Raw genomic sequence first — 18252 nt, forward strand, 5'->3', positions numbered from 1 at the left:
ATATCATTTATAAAAGAGATGTGATCAAATTTCCATGTTTAAAATTTATTCTTAAAATGATGCATATTTTCTATCATGATTTGATGTGAAATATACATGTGATATTTCATAATTTTGGCTTAAAAACATAATCACAAATTGCTGTCAATTTTCATTTCTCCTCTGGGTTTATTCTTATTTAATTAACTGCGAATGTTTCTCCTTTTCCAAGCATAAGAACTTTTATTCATTATGAAATTCATAACCTCTCCCACTAATTTCAGCATTTTTCACTTATATGACATGGTTAATAATATATATTTTTTCACACAACCTTTTTGATAACAGTTTTGAGGTAAGAGTTTAGAAATTCTATAAAACCTCATGTAATTTATTCACATTAATTGTCTTCAAAAGCCTCTTACACAGTACCCTCATTAGTCTGGGGCATACCTGACAAAGGCCTTGCACTTTGAGAATGATCATGCTTTAAGACTCTTACTGTATCCATAGACCCCCACTTAGAACTCACATACTCTTCCTTTACTCTTCTTGGTTCTTAATGAGTATTTCCTATTTTATAATACAGTGAGAACAGGATTTGGAGGACTACTGGAGGAATATGCGTTGGTCACATTTAGGAATGATGGTCTGATTTAAATATAGAAGGCTAATACAGCATTAGCAAAATCATAACACTTGAGGGATAAAGTGTCAGAAAAATAGTTATGCACAATCTAATACCATGTATCTTAATGGAGTCAAGTCAATGAACTCAACAAGGATTTGTTTAGCTATTACAACAGGATTTTATTTTTTATTTAAGTTTATTACAAAACTTACTTTCAAAATGATCATACAGCTTTACCTGAAAATTACTAAATCATATATAGAATATCAGGTAAGAAAGCAAGGAAACATTGTTTACTTTGAAAGATATGTATCCATATTGTTTAATATCTGTAAGAATATTTGGAGGCTCAAAGGGATAAGCCTGAAATTATATAATTTACACTAAACTTATATTTTGTTCAGGAGTTGATGAAATATTTTTCCCCAGGATTCTTACCATTTCAATTCTTGCATTTTCTTCCATCCTGTGCCTAGATTATATTGCCCTTCAGGCAAGAACAGTCACCGTGTACCAGTGAATCAATTCCATCCCTAAACTTGACCAAACTCTGCCTTTGCCCTGGAAGAGGAGAAAAAGAATAGCTGACACTGTGTATCATTTACAAATCTGTTAATTAACAGTGATGATAACAGTGTCAGGTAAGATTTAAAGCTAACATTGATTGACTTCCTAGTGTGCCAGGCATTTTGTGGGCAATCTAAGCACCTATCTCATCCAGTTCTCACAGTGAATTCTTCAATCCTGTCATAACATTCCACATGAATGCCAGAGAAACAGAGGCTCAGGGAAATTAAATGATTTAAGATTGCACTGCTAATTAGTGGTAGAGCTACTCCAGCTTAGGTTTGTCCTGTTCCAAAGTGTGTGCTCTTTTGACTGTGCATATTGACTCCCTATACAGGACTGGAACGGAAGATTACTGAAGATTAACTGTACTAGGAATAATCTACTGATACTTTCACCTAGTGTCAATGTTGACATTAGTGAATACTTACATAGGACATCTTGTAAGAATTATGGATGTTTTTAGTACGAGTGATGAAGTGGAAAAAACAGAGGCAAGATAGATGAAAGGAAAGGACTTTATTCCATTTAAAAGGAGAGACACCCATCTAAAAAATGTGGCTAGAGTCATGTTTTCAAATTTCCTGATAACAGCCATAGTAGAGAGAGAGGAAAAAAATGAGTACTTTGTGTTGAGCTGCTGAATCAAATAGAGGTAGTCGGAACTGGATTTGAATTCTGGTTCTGTCATTTACTAGTTAGCTTACACAAGCTAATAATACCGAAGTTTAGGTTTTTCATCTGTTAGATTGCTGAAATAATTATTCTTTCATAGGGTGGTTGTTGTATTAAATGAGATATTATATTCAATGCACTTTAACATTTTAGTCCCTCAAAATTTTTAGTCCTGCTGCCTTTATAACTAACTGCGCAAATGATTCAATTTTCCATACCAGTAGAGATGAAAACGAATGTGGGTAACATAAGACTGTGCTGAGCTTTTGCAGCTCTGCTTATTCTAGATTCTGGGTTACTGATCAAGTCTGGCAGTTATTTCTAAAGCGTATTTATTTTTGCAGTATTGTTTTAACCACTTTTTGATGCTTTTTCTACTAGTATAGTTCCTAACATAACTACTGATTTCACCATAAAAATAATTTTACCTCTGTGTCAGGATGTACTTAGTTGCAAATGACAAAATACACAAGGGCACATATACACACGTAAGGGTGCACACACACACACACACACACACACACACACTCAAACACCAGCTTAAACGATAGTGAAACGTATTATCTTATGTAACAGGAGGCCTCTAGGTAGGGTAGGCTGCAGGGTTTGTTGATTCAGCAGCTCAGCATATGGTACTCATTTTTTGTTTCTTTCTCTCCACTATGGCTGTTGTCAGCAAATTTGAAAACAGGACTCCTTGTTCACATTTAGTGAATTGAGCCCCTTCTACGTGGAATTCGGCCCTTGCCTTCCATCTTATTGCACTGTCTTAATATATATGTTTAGTGGTGAATAATTAGCCTCTTGCTGGTTGGCTTAATCTAATCAGAATGTACCCTTGGAGTTATATGCTGCATGGAGGGGGAGTTCTTCTGGAATGACAACAAAACAGAGGCACACTGGGTAGGCAGCCAAGAGAATCCGCTAAATCTCCAGAGATTGTCTTTCACCTGGATCATTTAGATGTAGCTCATGGAGACAGGCCTATGAAAAGGACTAGGGAATTTTTGCATAGCCATTCAGTTCTAAGATTTTTCAATATTGGGTATTTTAAAATGTATCATAAATGCACATTAGAAAATTAAATGTGAATTGATTAATGGCAAATGCAATTCTTTCTTTTGTCATAGGGACCAGTTTATAACCATGAGAGAGAAAAAGGAACATGCACAAGCTGTGTTTGATCATCTCATAAATGAGAAAAAAGCCTGTGAAGAGAGAATCTATGAGGAAGAAAAGAGATACAGAACACTCTTTACTATGAGGCAAAGAAATCTATCAAATATTAAGGTGAGTATTATTTTTGGACTGTTGGAAATATAGTGATAGTCAAATTAACAGCTAGTTTGAGGCACTCATTTTTCATACTGAAGTAGCAAAGATGTTTAGATTTTTTAAATAAATATGTTAGCATAATAAACATGCAACTTTTCATTTTTTCTTTTATTTCCTATAAGTAATTATATTCATACAGCATATGAATGCTGTATGCATTCTTTTCAGTGCATTTTATGTGCACTCTCATTTTGTCACTGTACTTTTTTTTTTTTTGTCACTGTACTTTTATTTCAAAGTCTACTGATGGCAGGTTATTGAGAGCCATTTTTATGTTTTTAACAGGAAATGTGAAAATAGTTAATTTTGTTTCTGAATAAACATAATTTGAATGTTTACCAGCCGCTTCTTTTTAAAAAATGAGGATATTTTATACTTGCATATGTTTTAATTGAACAGTAACTAGTCAGAAACAAGGAGATCATATGATAAAATGTGTCTTTTTAGATCTGAAGTTTTATTAAGTTTTATAAAGCTATACATATTAAATTTTTGATATATGACTAAATGATATACATTTAGCTAAGTGATTCACATCCCATTTTACATTTCATAAGAGTTTTTGTTACATTTAATTGACATAATAAATACCATGGTTTTTAAAAATATATTTATAAATATTACTATTACTTGAGATGCAACAGAAATAACTTCTCAAAAATAAACAACCTCTAGGAATGTGGAAACAAATTAGCAACAAAGTTATATGAAGTATAAAATTAATTAAAAATACTGCAGAATGTTGTTTTGATATGAAATTAAAAATTCTAAAGAGTATGGCATAGAAAACAAACTTATGGTTACCAAAGGGGAAAGGGGGGGAGATAAATTAGGAGTTTGAGATTAACGTATACACACTACTATATATAAAACAGATAACCAACAAGGACCGACTGTATAGCACAGGGAACTATACTCAATATTTTGTAATAACCTGTAAGGAAAAAGAATCTGAATATATATATATATATATATATTATATATATATATATATATATATATATTATATATATATATATATATATATACACACACATAGATATATACATATATCTGAATCACTTTGCTATACACCTGAAACTAACACAACATTGTAAATCAACTATACTTCAATAAAAAATTAAAATAAAGTAAAAATAATAAAAAAGTAAACAACTCTAATGCATTTTATTAAAACTATTTCCTGCAAAACTTTAAAAATTATATGTATTATCATAATATACTTTTATCAGATATTTTTGATCCTGATATTTATATATTCAATCATGATACGTATTCAATAACTTCAATTCCCTTTTTTCCTTTTAACATTTCAAAGACATTGCTAATACATTTTCAAAAAGATTGTTTGGAACAAATATACATCGAATAGACATGTATGTGAGTGAAGGAACATACCGTCTATAATGCTATTGCTGTGATCCCTCCTATAAGAAACTTATTAATAAAAGAACAATACTTTGATTAATAATAGTGCCAAGTAACAATTTTCCCTTTTAAATGTGGCTTTTACATAGAAAAAGGTATGTGGGGTTTTTGTGTTTTTTGTCTTAAAAATATGACAATAACTGGTGCCATCTAGTGGCAACCAGTGTTGCCTCCTCTTGGAGGAGCTCCTGGAGGGTTGATGGACTGGGGAAGCTTAAAGTCAAATGCAGCTCTCAAAACAAGAAGCTTTAAGTTACTTACTGACTTAAGCATCATTCCCCACCTCATATTTTATCACAGCAGTGGAATTATTTGTTTGAAGTCTACCACATTTTCCAATTGTACTGGTGCTGAGGACACAGTGGGATTTCAGGAATCATCTACTGAGTGGCATTTCAACACTTTAATGGAACCATAATAATTAGTGAAATGACAAAATATGGTCATCAGGAGCGAGATGAAGGGAAAAAATCCTGTATAACTAGCCTCTCAGTAATTGAGAGCTATATTTCTTTTCATCCCGAAGCTGTCTCTGCTTTCCCATCCCAAAGTGTACCTACAACCCAGCCATTCGAACACATCACATAGTCTCAGGTTTTTTTCTTAGCACCAATCTCTATCTGAACTTGCTTTGTTCATTCGTTTTTACCTCTTTGCTGTCTGACTAATCCTGCTATGATGTATTCTTTACGAGGACAGGAAATTTTCTGCCACATTCCTCTCTGTATCCTAAAAGCTCAGAACTACGCCTGGCACAAGGGAGGGTCTCAATAAAAATTCATTGAATGACTGAATGAATGATTAAATGGATGAATGTATGCTTTTTTGGGTGTAATTTTTCTGTCCACATGCATGATAGTGGCTAAAAGCAGTAACATTTCAGAGATTCTTTCCATACCGCATCAGACTGATACTTTAGCAAATATTCATGCTGTACGCAGAAGCTAAATCTCTCTCTCTCTCTCATCCTCTGTCCTTGATAATACATAAGAAATTTGCCATCTACTCTCTTCCGTCTAGGTGAAAATGGTTAAATTGTCTGTTGCTTTCCAACAATTAAGGATTCTGCTAAATATCTCAATAATGCTTTTCAAATAACCTTTTAATTTATATGAAATTGTCTTGGATAGGTCTTTGTTGTGCATTCACGTTATATGATCAGCAGAGTAGAGATTGAACATGAGAAGTTTAGAGATTGTTATAGCTCATCATTAGTGACACCATGTATGATTATGATCAGTTCTTGATGTGAAAGAGTGGAAAGACAATGAAATTCCTCATGGAAAACCTATTCTCATCCTTGTTTAGAAATTGGATGAGATAAAAAATTGTAAATATGTATATAATGTAAAGCATTCCCAGAAAGAAACAAGCATTATTAGGCATCATTATAAATGTGGTGTTATTAATCTGGGTTGTCCCTGCTGGACAAAAGAATTGATCACAATTATGGATCATCTAAAGAAATTGCTTATTAAAAAACTTTATAAAAGCCACAATGGAATTAATTGAGGATGCGAGAAAACACACCATAGAATTAGAAATACGAACAGCTAATAAAATACTTTAAGAAAAATATACATAAACGTCAGAGAGCAGACAGTGTGGTGCTAGAGTTAAATTCAGTCTTTTTCAGTAAGCAATTCCATATGAGATATCTTTAAATGATAGATTTCTTGAATGTCATTCAGTTTTTACTAACTGCCTATAATTTGCAAATGCAAATTGCTTAAGAATAAAATTTCTGTATCACATGTTCATTAGAGTACTATGGCTCTAGCTACTAATCTCCCTCTTTGCTTCTGGGAAGGTCCAAACAAAACTGGAGTTTAAAGCATTTTAATCTATCATGAGCCATCCTCAGAAGTCCCACTTGCCTTTTCTACATCAGTGCCTTTCTCTAGTGTTCTTTCGGTAGTCTTGCTCTCCTCCCTATAACTGAGGGCATGATATGAGAGGGGTACAGTGAACTACTGATACAGTGAATCTGTGGCAGACACAAGCAATTTCCAGATTGAGTTCTAGCAGAGACAGTCTCCCGATACTTTGTATTGTTTATTAGTTTTTATTTTGCTTCATATTTCCCACTCTCAGGAAATACCTCTTCCCTTGTCTATTGCTATTTCAAGTTTGGCTATTGAATCATTTCTTGACTCTTTCATGTGATAAATTCTTAGCTTAATATAGAGGCAGTGATTCACTAATTTATTGGACAGCCAGATACAGACATAGTAAAAATCAGAAACAAATTTAATCTGAGATCATTTTAAAGATTACACAACTTAAAAAATTATTCTCCTATTGGCCACTCATCATTTCTTCATTCATGTGACTAGTTCATGAGTACTACTGCTTTTGGGGCACTTAATATTGGATGACCAAAACCCTAGCCTCAATTTAAAAATGTAATCAGCAGGAAAATGGAAGATGTGAAAAACAGACTTGAATATGGTGACAACATTCAAATTACAAACAATAAATTGTGTTCCTGGCTCACTGACTTGCTATATTAGGTATTATTATAAATAAAAAACATGTATTCTTTGTTCTTAATAGTGGGAAATGAACGCATTTTCCTTGGAAACATTTAGAAGACCGACCAATGAATCTCCTAGGCAAGAATAATTTGCCTTGATGATTTTCTTACCACCAGAAGATTTTCATATAGCATGAAATTTTTAAAACTTAAGAATGTATTTTGCATAATTAATCATTCTTTTAAAAATAATTCTGATAGGATTAAACATCAATTAATCACATGCAGTAACATTCATTAGGTTCATCGCATTGCTTTTTTAAAGCAACTTGTTCAAATCTATTGCTCTTTGAGGAATGAACATTTTGATTTGAGGACTGGTAACAAAACAGTACTAATTTTGTCTCTGGGACCCTTCAAGTTTTTGCACAAACCCACCCAGTCCTGCAATGATCATAAGAAGTTAGAAATCAAGAGAGGGTAACACTAGAATATAAAGGAAAAATGTAGCATGGGTATGAGTCATTCCCAAATAAAAATTTAATATGTTTTGAATGTTTGCTTAGAGCATGATTCATTAAACAAGGAAGAAACTGCCCTTCTTTCTGCATCTCTAACATCATGTTACGTCTTACAGATATGTTCATGAATTACTGCTAATACTGTGGGTTAAAGCACTGTATATAAAGTTTAAATAGAATTTTTACTGTTTGAACTGGCAGTCACCTACGTTTTCAGCTTTTTTCCCCAACCGTCTAGAGGCACATGTTATAACTACATGGTTATAGTCCATTTCAGGTTTTCTGTATATTGGTATTTTTTTCTACATAGTTGTCATAATACTCTATGATCACACTTTGGAATTATGATTTTTCCAAGTAACATTAATTTCCTAGTGGGTCAGCCACTTTTGAAATGCCTTCTTCTACTGCAGTGTAATATCATAAATATGTGATTTTCTCTTTTGATCAATTAAAGTAATTATGTTTCCAAATATCAAATTTCATTGTTAAGTATACCTTAATTGATAAAGCTTTATTAAAATTGTAATGCATTACTAGATTCAATTTCCAATCATTTAATGCTGAACATCTGTTGGTCTACAGTTCTTCTGTTTTGTACTTCATTCAAGATATTGGTATCAGAAATTTCTCGGAGCTTTGAAAATGAAATAATAAGCTTTTGTTATTGTTTTCTATGCTAAATAGCATGAGGCATTTCAGTTCCTTGAAAGTTGGAGAAATTCTCCCATGATACTATCAAGATATGTGAAAAGTCAGAGATTTTACCTTACTTGCAAGCTAACAAGTTAGCTGCCACCGCTTTACAAGAGCTGACAGGAGTCTTGAAACTCCTAGGTGAGAGACAGAGGACTATTACTCAGTACACATGGCTGTGTGAGCTTCATGTTTGTAGGTTCCCCTTGGCTCCAAGTCTCATGGGAGTAACGTGAACGTGGTCCAGGCAGATGCTACATACACAGGGGGTTTTTATCACAGCTAATGAACCTGGAATGTAGAAAAACCCCCATTTTATAAGTGAGCTTCTAGCAAACTTGCCCAGCCTTTGCCCCAGAGGAAGACATTACATTGTCTATGCAATAAATTTTGAAAAGAGAGTTCCGGATAAAAGCTGTCACAGAAGTGTATAAACATCATGGTGAATTGCCTCCCAAAAGATATTATCTGAGCTTGGTTCTTTTCTGAAGAAAAACATTTCAAAATTTATTGTATATCTTCTTTGGTTTTTACATAATTAATATTTTCTAGTTTTTGTGTCAGTATTTTAAATTTTTTTTTCTAGAAAAGGTCATTTTAATGAGATTTTCAAATTTATCATTAAGTTGTATGAAATAGCAATAGTTTCATCTTTTCTGCTTCTGTAGTTATAGTTTTCTCATGTATTAGCCTCTTATTTTTCCTTTTCCTTGATTAGTCTTAATTTTTTGCCTTCTGGTTGTTTTTTCCACAAACTCCAAATTTTCATTTATTTATAAAGATAAATTATTTTTGTTTTTAATTCATTAATTTCAGCTTTTTTCTTTATCATTCCATTTGATTGATTTTCATAATTTTATTTTCTATTTCTGTTTCTTTAGCAACTTGAGTTGAATACACTTTTGTTTTTCACTCATAATATTCATGTATTCTCTGAGTGCAATTTTAATATGTATCATTCTCATTTAATGTTTTTACTTGCACATTGACTTAGTCACAAATTAGGGAATTTAACTTCCTTGAGACTTTCTGAGGGGGAAAAAAGGGCAATAAATAAATAAATAAATTAATTAATTATTTATAAGATTTTTTTATTTCCACAGGTTGGGAGCAGAGGGTAATGGGTATTGTTTAAATTTATGTTAAGGAGTGATGCCAGCAAGATAGTGTAATAGGAATTTTCTACTGTCTTTCCTCAAAGAAACCAATTTCGACAGTCACTAATGGGCAAGAGTACCTTTGTAGAAGTCCAGAGTCCAGGGGAGCATTTCTGGCACAACATCGAGCAAAAAATTCTGAGATAGGGTGAATTGGACAGGGTAAAGGAAGAGTTTCATTTTGCCTACATCACCTCTCCCGCAAGGTGGCATAGCTCAGTGCCAAAGGAGACCCCTTTGGCCTGCAACTTCTGAGATTGCTCTCACTGGGGGAAAGTGAGGGCATATTAGTGAGTGCTTAGCTTCCCCAATGTGCTTAACTTCTTGGCTGTAGGATGCAGCCAAGAGGCTCACTTCTTTCTCACCCCATCCAGAATACTGATGTGAGCAGCATGACTGAGGGGCAGGGAGAGACAGGTACACAATAGGCAGTGCTTGTAACATGTCGCAGGGACGTGTATCCAACTATATAGATTCCATCATGGATCCTGCCCATTAGACCTGGGGATGCTTTACCAGTGGACACTTCCTACTGGTCTATGGGCATCCCTAATTCTCTGAGAACCTCACTCACAGACACTTCCCCCATGGGCAGTGAATGTGAACCTTTGCAGATGGCTATTGAGCATGCACAGAAAGCCAGCCCAACTCCGTGGGATTGAGAGAAAGCACACAAACTTGAGTATTTAGCATTGTCCTAGGAAAAGCAAATAGGAAGCTGTCAGTACTCAGCTGACTTTGCAGACTTAAAAGAAGGCATACAATCTTAAGAATTCTAGTACTCACTGCATACACATGAAGTGGGCTCAGGGCTGAGCATGCAAACAGGAGACCCCAGTCCATGCCTCTCAGATGCACTCAAAGAAAATAAAAGAATTTCACCCCAAGAGGAAATAAGAAGTGTGGAGCAGATATAGCCATAGATAAGGTCTGAGAAAGTCGCAGCATCCTTCGCTGGGCTAACAAATGAAGTTATCTCTCTCCCTAAGCAAGTCAGTAAAGACTAGAAGAGGTGACTATTTTTTTCAAATGTAAATAGAACAACAAAAGCCTTCAAGGAACGTAAAAAATTAAGGAAACATGACACTAGTAAAGGGACACAATAATTTTCCAGTAACCTATCCCAAAGAAATGGAGATTTACAATTTGCCTGATGCAGAATTTAATACAGTTGTTTTGAGGAGGTTCAGTGAGCTACAAGAAAGCACAGAAGGACAGTCCAAAGAAATCAGGCAAATAATACACAAATGAAACAAGAAGTTTAACAGAGAGATAGCAATTGTAAAAAACAAAGACATAATCTGAAACTGAAGAATACAATGAGTGAAATGAAAAAAACAACAACAGAGAGTATCAACAGCAGACCTGATTAAGCAAAAGAAAGAATCTGTGAAGTAGAAGACAGGTCATTTGAAATTATTCAGTCAGAGAAGAACAAAGAAAAAGAATGACGGGGAATAAAGAAAGCTTATGTGAAATACGAGGTACCATCAAGAGAAACAATCTATGCATTATTGGAGTCTGGCAGGAAAGGGAGAAAGGGGCAGAAAGTTTATTAAAAGAAAGGATAAAGAACAAGACCCAATTATATGCTGCCTACAAGAGATTCATTTCACATTTGAACACACACAGACTGAACGGGAAGAGAATTTAAAAAAATATATTCCATGCAAATGTAAACCAAAGAGAGAGCAGGGGTAGCTCTACTTGTATAAGACCAAGTAGACTTTAAGTAAAAGCTGTAACAAGAATTTTACTTACCTGTAAACAGGTCATTGCATAATAATAAAGGGGACAATTCATTGAAAGGATATAACAATTGTAAATATATATATGCATCTAATATCAAAGCACCTAACTATATTGAGCAAATATACTAACAGACATAAAGGGAGAAATAGACAACAATACAATGATAGTAGGGGACTTTAATACCTCACTTTCAACAATGGATAAATTATTTAGACAGAAAATCAATAAGGAAACATTAGACTTGAACTACACTTTAGGCCAAAACAGACATGTATAGAACATTACATCAAACAGCAACAGATGACACAGTCTTCTTAAGCAAACAGAGCACATGCTCTGGAGTAGATCATAACTTAGGTCATAAAACAAGTCATAACAAATTTTAAAAGGCTGAAATTATACCGAGTATTTTTTCCAAACACAGTTGTATGAAGCTGGAAATTAACAACAAGAGGAAACTAGAAAATTCACAAATATGTAGAACTTAAGATACTCCAAACCAAAGTCAAAGAATAAATCAAATGGGAAATAAAAAATATCTTGAAACAAAAATGGAAACACAATATACCAAATTTATGGGATGCAGCAAAAGCAGTTTTAAGAGGGAAGTTTATAGTAATAAATGTCTACAAGGTAAAAGAAAGATCTTTCCACCAGCCTAACTTCATACTTCAAGGAACCAGAAAAAGAAGAACAAACTGAACCCAAAATTAGCAGAAGGAAGAAAATAACAGACATAATAGCAGAAATAAATGAAATAGAGGCTGGAAAACAATAGAAAACATCAATGACACTAAAAACTGTTATTTTGAAAAGATAAACAAGAGTTTAGTTAGACTAAGAAAAAATAAATAAAAAATAAAAGGAACCATTACAACTGATACCACAGAAATACAAAGAATTATAAGAGATTACTATGAAATATTATGTGTCAACAAATTGGATAACCTAGAAGAATGAATACATTTCTAGAAATATATAACCTACCAAGACTGAATTGTGAAGAAATAGGAAATCTGAGCAGATCAATTACTAGTAAGGAGATTGAATTAATAATCAAAACCTCCCCAACAAAGAAAACCCCAGGACCTTTACTGGTGAGTCCTACCAAACATTTAAGAATTAATACCAGTGCTTCTCAAACTTTTCCAAAAAAATTGAAGAAGAGGGAACACTTCCAAACTCATTTTATGAAGCCAGCATTACCCTGATACCAAAGCCAGACAAGGACACTACAAGAAAAAAACCTACAAGCCAATATCCTTAGTAAACATATGTGCAAAAATCCGCAACAAAATGCTAGCAAACCCAATTTAACAACACATTTTAAGGACCAAACACATAACCAAGTCATAATTATCCCTGGGATGCAAGGCTAGTTCAACATACACAAATCAATAAATGAATAAATGCAATACAACACATTAACAGAATGAAGGGTAAATATTATATAATAATCTCAACAGATGTAGAAAAAGCATTTGACAAAATTCAACATCCATTCATAATTTTAAAAAAAGTTAAGTGTAGAAGGAATGTACCTCAACGTAGTAAAGACTGACGAGCCCACAGCTAACACCATTCTTCATCATCGAAAGCTTTCAGCTTTTCCTCTAAGGTCAAGAAGAAGGCAAGGATGATCACATCACTTCTGTTCAACACAGTACTGAAAGTTCTAGCCAGAGCAATTAGGAAGGGAAAAGAAAAATCATCCAAACAGGAAAGGAAGAAATAAAATAGTCTCTGATAGCCACATAGAAAAGAATGAAACTGGACCCCTATTTTACACCACTCAAAAAAATTAACTTGAAATGAATTAAAGTCCTAAATATGAGACTTGAAGCTATAAAACTCCTGGGAAATAAACATAGGAAAAAAATCTCCTTGACACTGGTCTTGGGACCAATTTTTTTGCATATAATACCATAAGCATATGAAACAAATGCAAAAATTAAAAAGTAGGACTACATGAAACTAAAAAGCTTCTGCACAGCAAAAGAAATAATCAATACATTGAAAAGGCAGCCTACCAAATGGGAGAAAATGTTTGCAAACCATATATCTGATAAGGGGTTAATAGCCAAAATATAAGTAACTCATACAACTCAGTAACAAAATAACAGAAATAATCCAGTTAACAATGGGTGGAGGCTGAGGCAAGATTAAAGGGACCAGAGAAGCTCATCAAGATGAGGAGATCAGAGGATTAACCAAGATGGCGGAGTAGAAGGACGTGCTCTCACTCCCTCTTGCGAGAGCACCAGAATCACAACTGGCTGCTGGACAATCATTGACAGGAAGACCCTGGACTTCACCAAAGAGGATACCCCACGCCCAAGGACAGAGGAGAAGCCACAGTGAGACGGTAGGAGGGGCGCAATCAGAGTAAAATCAAATCCCATAACTGCTGGGTGGGTGACTCACAGACTGGCGAACACTTATACCACAGAAGTCCACCCACTGGAGTGAAGGTTCTGAGCCCCACGTCAGGCTTCCCAACCTGGGGGTCCGGCAAAGGGAGGAGGAATTCCTAGAGAATCAGACTTTGAAGTCTAGTGGGAATTGATTGCAGGACTGTGACAGGACTGGGGGAAACAGAGACCCCACTCTTGGAGGGCACACACAAAGTAATGTGTGCATCGGAACCCAGGGGAAGGAGCAGTGACCCTGGGTGAGACTGAACCAGACGTACCTGCTGGTGTTGGGGGGTCTCCTGCAGAGGCGGGTGGTGGCTCTGTTTCACCGTGGGGATACGGACACTGGCAGCAGAGGTCCTGGGAAGTTCTCCTTGGCGTGAGCCCTCCCAGAGTCTGCCATTAACCCCACCAAAGAGCACGGGTAGGCTCCAGTGTTGGGTTGCCTCAGGCAAAACAACCAACAGGGAGGGAACCCAGCCCCACCCATCAACAGTCAAGTGGATTAAGGTTTTACTGAGCTCTGACCGCCACAGCAACAGGGAGGGAACCCAGCCCCACCCATCAACAGTCAAGGGGATTAAGGTTTTACTGAGCTCTGACCGCCACAGCAACAGTCAGCTCTACCCACCACCAGAGCCTCCCATCAAGCCTCTTAGATAGCCTCAACCACCAGAGGGCAGACAACAGAAGCAAGAAAAACTACAATCCTGCAGCCTGTGGACCAAAAACCACAGTTACAGAAAGAGAAGATGAAAAGGCAGAGGGCTATGTACCAGATGAAGGAACAAGAAAAAACCCCAGAAAAACAACTAAATGAAGTGGAGATAGGCAACCTTCCAGAAAAAGAATTCAGAATAATGATAGTGAAGATGATCCAGGACCTCGGAATAAGAATGGAGGCAAAGATTGAGAAGATGCAAGAAATGATTAACAAAGACCTAGAAGAATTAAAGAACAAACAAACAGAGATGACCAATACAATAACTGAAATGAAAACTACACTAGAAGGAATCAATAGCAGAATAACTGAGGCAGAAGAACGGATAAGTGACCTGGAAGACAGAATGGTGGAATTCACTGCTGCGGAACAGACTAAAGAAAAAAGAATGAAAAGAAATGAAGACAGCCTAAGAGACCTCTGGGACAACATTAAACGCAACAACATTCGCATTATAGGGGTCCCAGAAGGAGAAGAGACAGAGAAAGGACCAGAGAAAATATTTGAAGATATTATAGTTGAAAACTTCCCTAACATGGGAAAGGAAATAGCCACCCAAGTCCAGGAAGCGCAGAGAGTCCCATACAGAATAAACCCAAGGAGAAACACGCCGAGACACATAGTAATCAAAGTGGCAAAAATTAAAGACAAAGAAAAATTACTGAAAGCAGCAAGGGAAAAACGACAAATAACATACAAGGGAACTCCCATAAGGTTAACAGCTGATTTCTCAGCAGAAACTCTGCAAGCCAGAAGGGAGTGGCATGATATACTTAAAGTGATGAAAGGGAAGAACCTACAACCAAGATTACTCTACCCAGCAAGGATCTCATTTAGATTTGATGGAGAAATCAAAAGCTTTACAGACAAGCAAAAGCTAAGAGAATTCAGCACCACCAAACCAGCTCTACAACAAATGCTAAAGGAACTTCTCTAAGTGGGAAACACAAGAGAAGAAAAGGACCTACAAAAACAAACCCAAAACAATTAAGAAAATGGTCATAGGAACATACATATCGATAATTACCTTAAACGTGAATGGATTAAATGCCCCAACCAAAAGACATAGACTGGCTGAATGGATACAAAAACAAGACCCATATATATGCTGTCTACAAGAGACCCACTTCAGACCTAGGGACACATACAGACTGAAAGTGAGGGGATGGAAAAAGATATTCCATGCAAATGGAAATCAAAAGAAAGCTGGAGTAGCTATACTCATATCAGATAAAATAGACTTTAAAATAAAGAATGTTACAAGAGACAAGGAAGGACACTACATAATGATCCAGGGATCAATCCAAGAAGAAGATATAACAATTATAAATATATATGCACCCAACATAGGAGTACCTCAATACATAAGGCAACTGCTAACAGCTATAAAAGAGGAAATCGACAGTAACACAATAATAGTGGGGGACTTTAACACCTCACTTACACCAATGGACAGATCATCCAAAATGAAAATAAGGAAACAGAAGCTTTAAATGACACAATAGACCAGATAGATTTAATTGATATATATAGGACATTCCATCCAAAAACAGCAGATTACACGTTCTTCTCAAGTGCGCACGGAACATTCTCCAGGATAGATCACATCTTGGGTCACAAATCAAGCCTCAGTAAATTTAAGAAAATTGAAATCATATCAAGCATCTTTTCTGACCACAACGCTATGAGATTAGAAATGAATTACAGGGAAAAAAACGTAAAAAAGACAAACACATGGAGGCTAAACAATACGTTACTAAATAACCAAGAGATCACTGAAGAAATCAAACAGGAAATAAAAAAATACCTAGAGACAAATGACAATGAAAACACGACGACCCAAAACCTATGGGATGCAGCAAAAGCGGTTCTAAGAGGGAAGTTTATAGGTATACAAGCCTACCTAAAGAAACAAGAAAAATCTCAAGTAAACAATCTAACCTTACACCTAAAGAAACTAGAGAAAGAAGAACAAACAAAACCCAAAGTTAGCAGAAGGAAAGAAATCATAAAGATCAGAGCAGAAATAAATGAAATAGAAACAAAGAAAACAATAGCAAAGATCAATAAAACTAAAAGTTGGTTCTTTGAGAAGATAAACAAAATTGATAAGCCATTAGCCAGACTCATCAAGAAAAAGAGGGAGAGGACTCAAATCAATAAAATCAGAAATGAAAAAGGAGAAGTTACAACAGACACCGCAGAAATACAAAACATCCTAAGAGACTACTACAAGCAACTTTATGCCAATAAAATGGACAACCTGGAAGAAATGGACAAATTCTTAGAAAGGTATAACCTTCCAAGACTGAATCAGGAAGAAACTGAAAATATGAACAGACCAATCACAAGTAAAGAAATTGAAACTGTGATTAAAAATCTTCCAACAAACAAAAGTCCAGGACCAGATGGCTTCACAGGTGAATTCTATCAAACATTTAGAGAAGAGCTAACACCCATCCTTCTCAAACTCTTCCAGAAGATTGCAGAGGAAGGAACACTCCCAAACTCATTCTATGAGGCCACCATCACCCTGATACCAAAACCAGACAAAGACACTACAAAAAAAGAAAATTACAGACCAATATCACTGATGAATATAGATGCAAAAATCCTCAACAAAATACTAGCAAACAGAATCCAACAACACATTAAAAGGATCATACACCACGATCAAGTGGGATTTATCCCAGGGATGCAAGGATTCTTCAATATACGCAAATCAATCAATGTGATACACCATATTAACAAATTGAAGAATAAAAACCATATGATCATCTCAATAGATGCAGAAAAAGCTTTTGACAAAATTCAACACCCATTTCTGATAAAAACTCTCCAGAAAGTGGGCATAGAGGGAACCTACCTCAACATAATAAAGGCCATATATGACAAACCCACAGCAAACATCATTCTCAATGGTGAAAAACTGAAAGCATTTCCTCTAAGATCAGGAACGAGACAAGGATGTCCACTCTCACCACTATTATTCAACATAGTTCTGGAAGTCCTAGCCACGGCAATCAGAGAAGAAAAAGAAATAAAAGGAATACAAATTGGAAAAGAAGAAGTAAAACTGTCACTGTTTGCGGATGACATGATACTATACATAGAGAATCCTAAAACTGCCACCAGAAAACTGCTAGAGCTAATTAATTAATATGGTAAAGTTGCAGGTTACAAAATTAATGCACAGAAATCTCTTGCATTCCTATACACTAATGATGAAAAATCTGAAAGAGAAATTATGGAAACACTCCCATTTACCATTGCAACAAAAAGAATAAAATACCTAGGAATAAACCTACCTAGGGAGACAAAAGACCTGTATGCAGAAAACTATAAGACACTGATGAAAGAAATTAAAGATGATACCAACAGATGGAGAGATATACCATGTTCTTGGATTGGAAGAATCAACATTGTGAAAATGAGTATACTACCCAAAGCAATCTACAGATTCAATGCAATCCCTATCAAACTACCAATGGCATTTTTTACGGAGCTAGAACAAATCATCTTAAAATTTGTATGGAGACAGAAAAGACCCCGAATAGCCAAAGCAGTCTTGAGGCAAAAAAATGGAGCTGGAGGAATCAGACTCCCTGACTTCAGACTATACTACAAAGCTACAGTAATCAAGACAATATGGTACTGGCACAAAAACAGAAACATAGATCAATGGAACAAGATAGAAAGCCCAAAGATTAACCCACACACCTATGGTCAACTAATCTATGACAAAGGAGGCAAAGATATACAATGGAGAAAAGACAGTCTCTTCAATAAGTGGTGCTGGGAAAACTGGACAGCTACATGTAAAAGAATGAAATTAGAATACTCCCTAACACCATACACAAAAATAAACTCAAAATGGATTAGAGACCTAAATATAAGAGT

At 35.3% G+C, this 18252-nt stretch overlaps 1 protein-coding gene across 1 annotated transcript in view; it reads left to right on the top strand.

The window, feature by feature from the left end:
• CCDC178 (coiled-coil domain containing 178) overlaps positions 1-18252 on the top strand; it is a 388062-nt gene that overhangs the window by 133562 nt on the left and 236248 nt on the right. The window contains exon 17 of the mRNA XM_057526196.1: positions 2983-3142. Coding sequence (XP_057382179.1) covers positions 2983-3142 — 160 coding nt within the window. The remainder of the gene's footprint in view (positions 1-2982; positions 3143-18252) is intronic.

The sequence above is a fragment of the Balaenoptera acutorostrata genome, chromosome 13, assembly GCF_949987535.1.
Source record: "Balaenoptera acutorostrata chromosome 13, mBalAcu1.1, whole genome shotgun sequence".
Lineage (NCBI taxonomy): Eukaryota > Metazoa > Chordata > Mammalia > Artiodactyla > Balaenopteridae > Balaenoptera > Balaenoptera acutorostrata.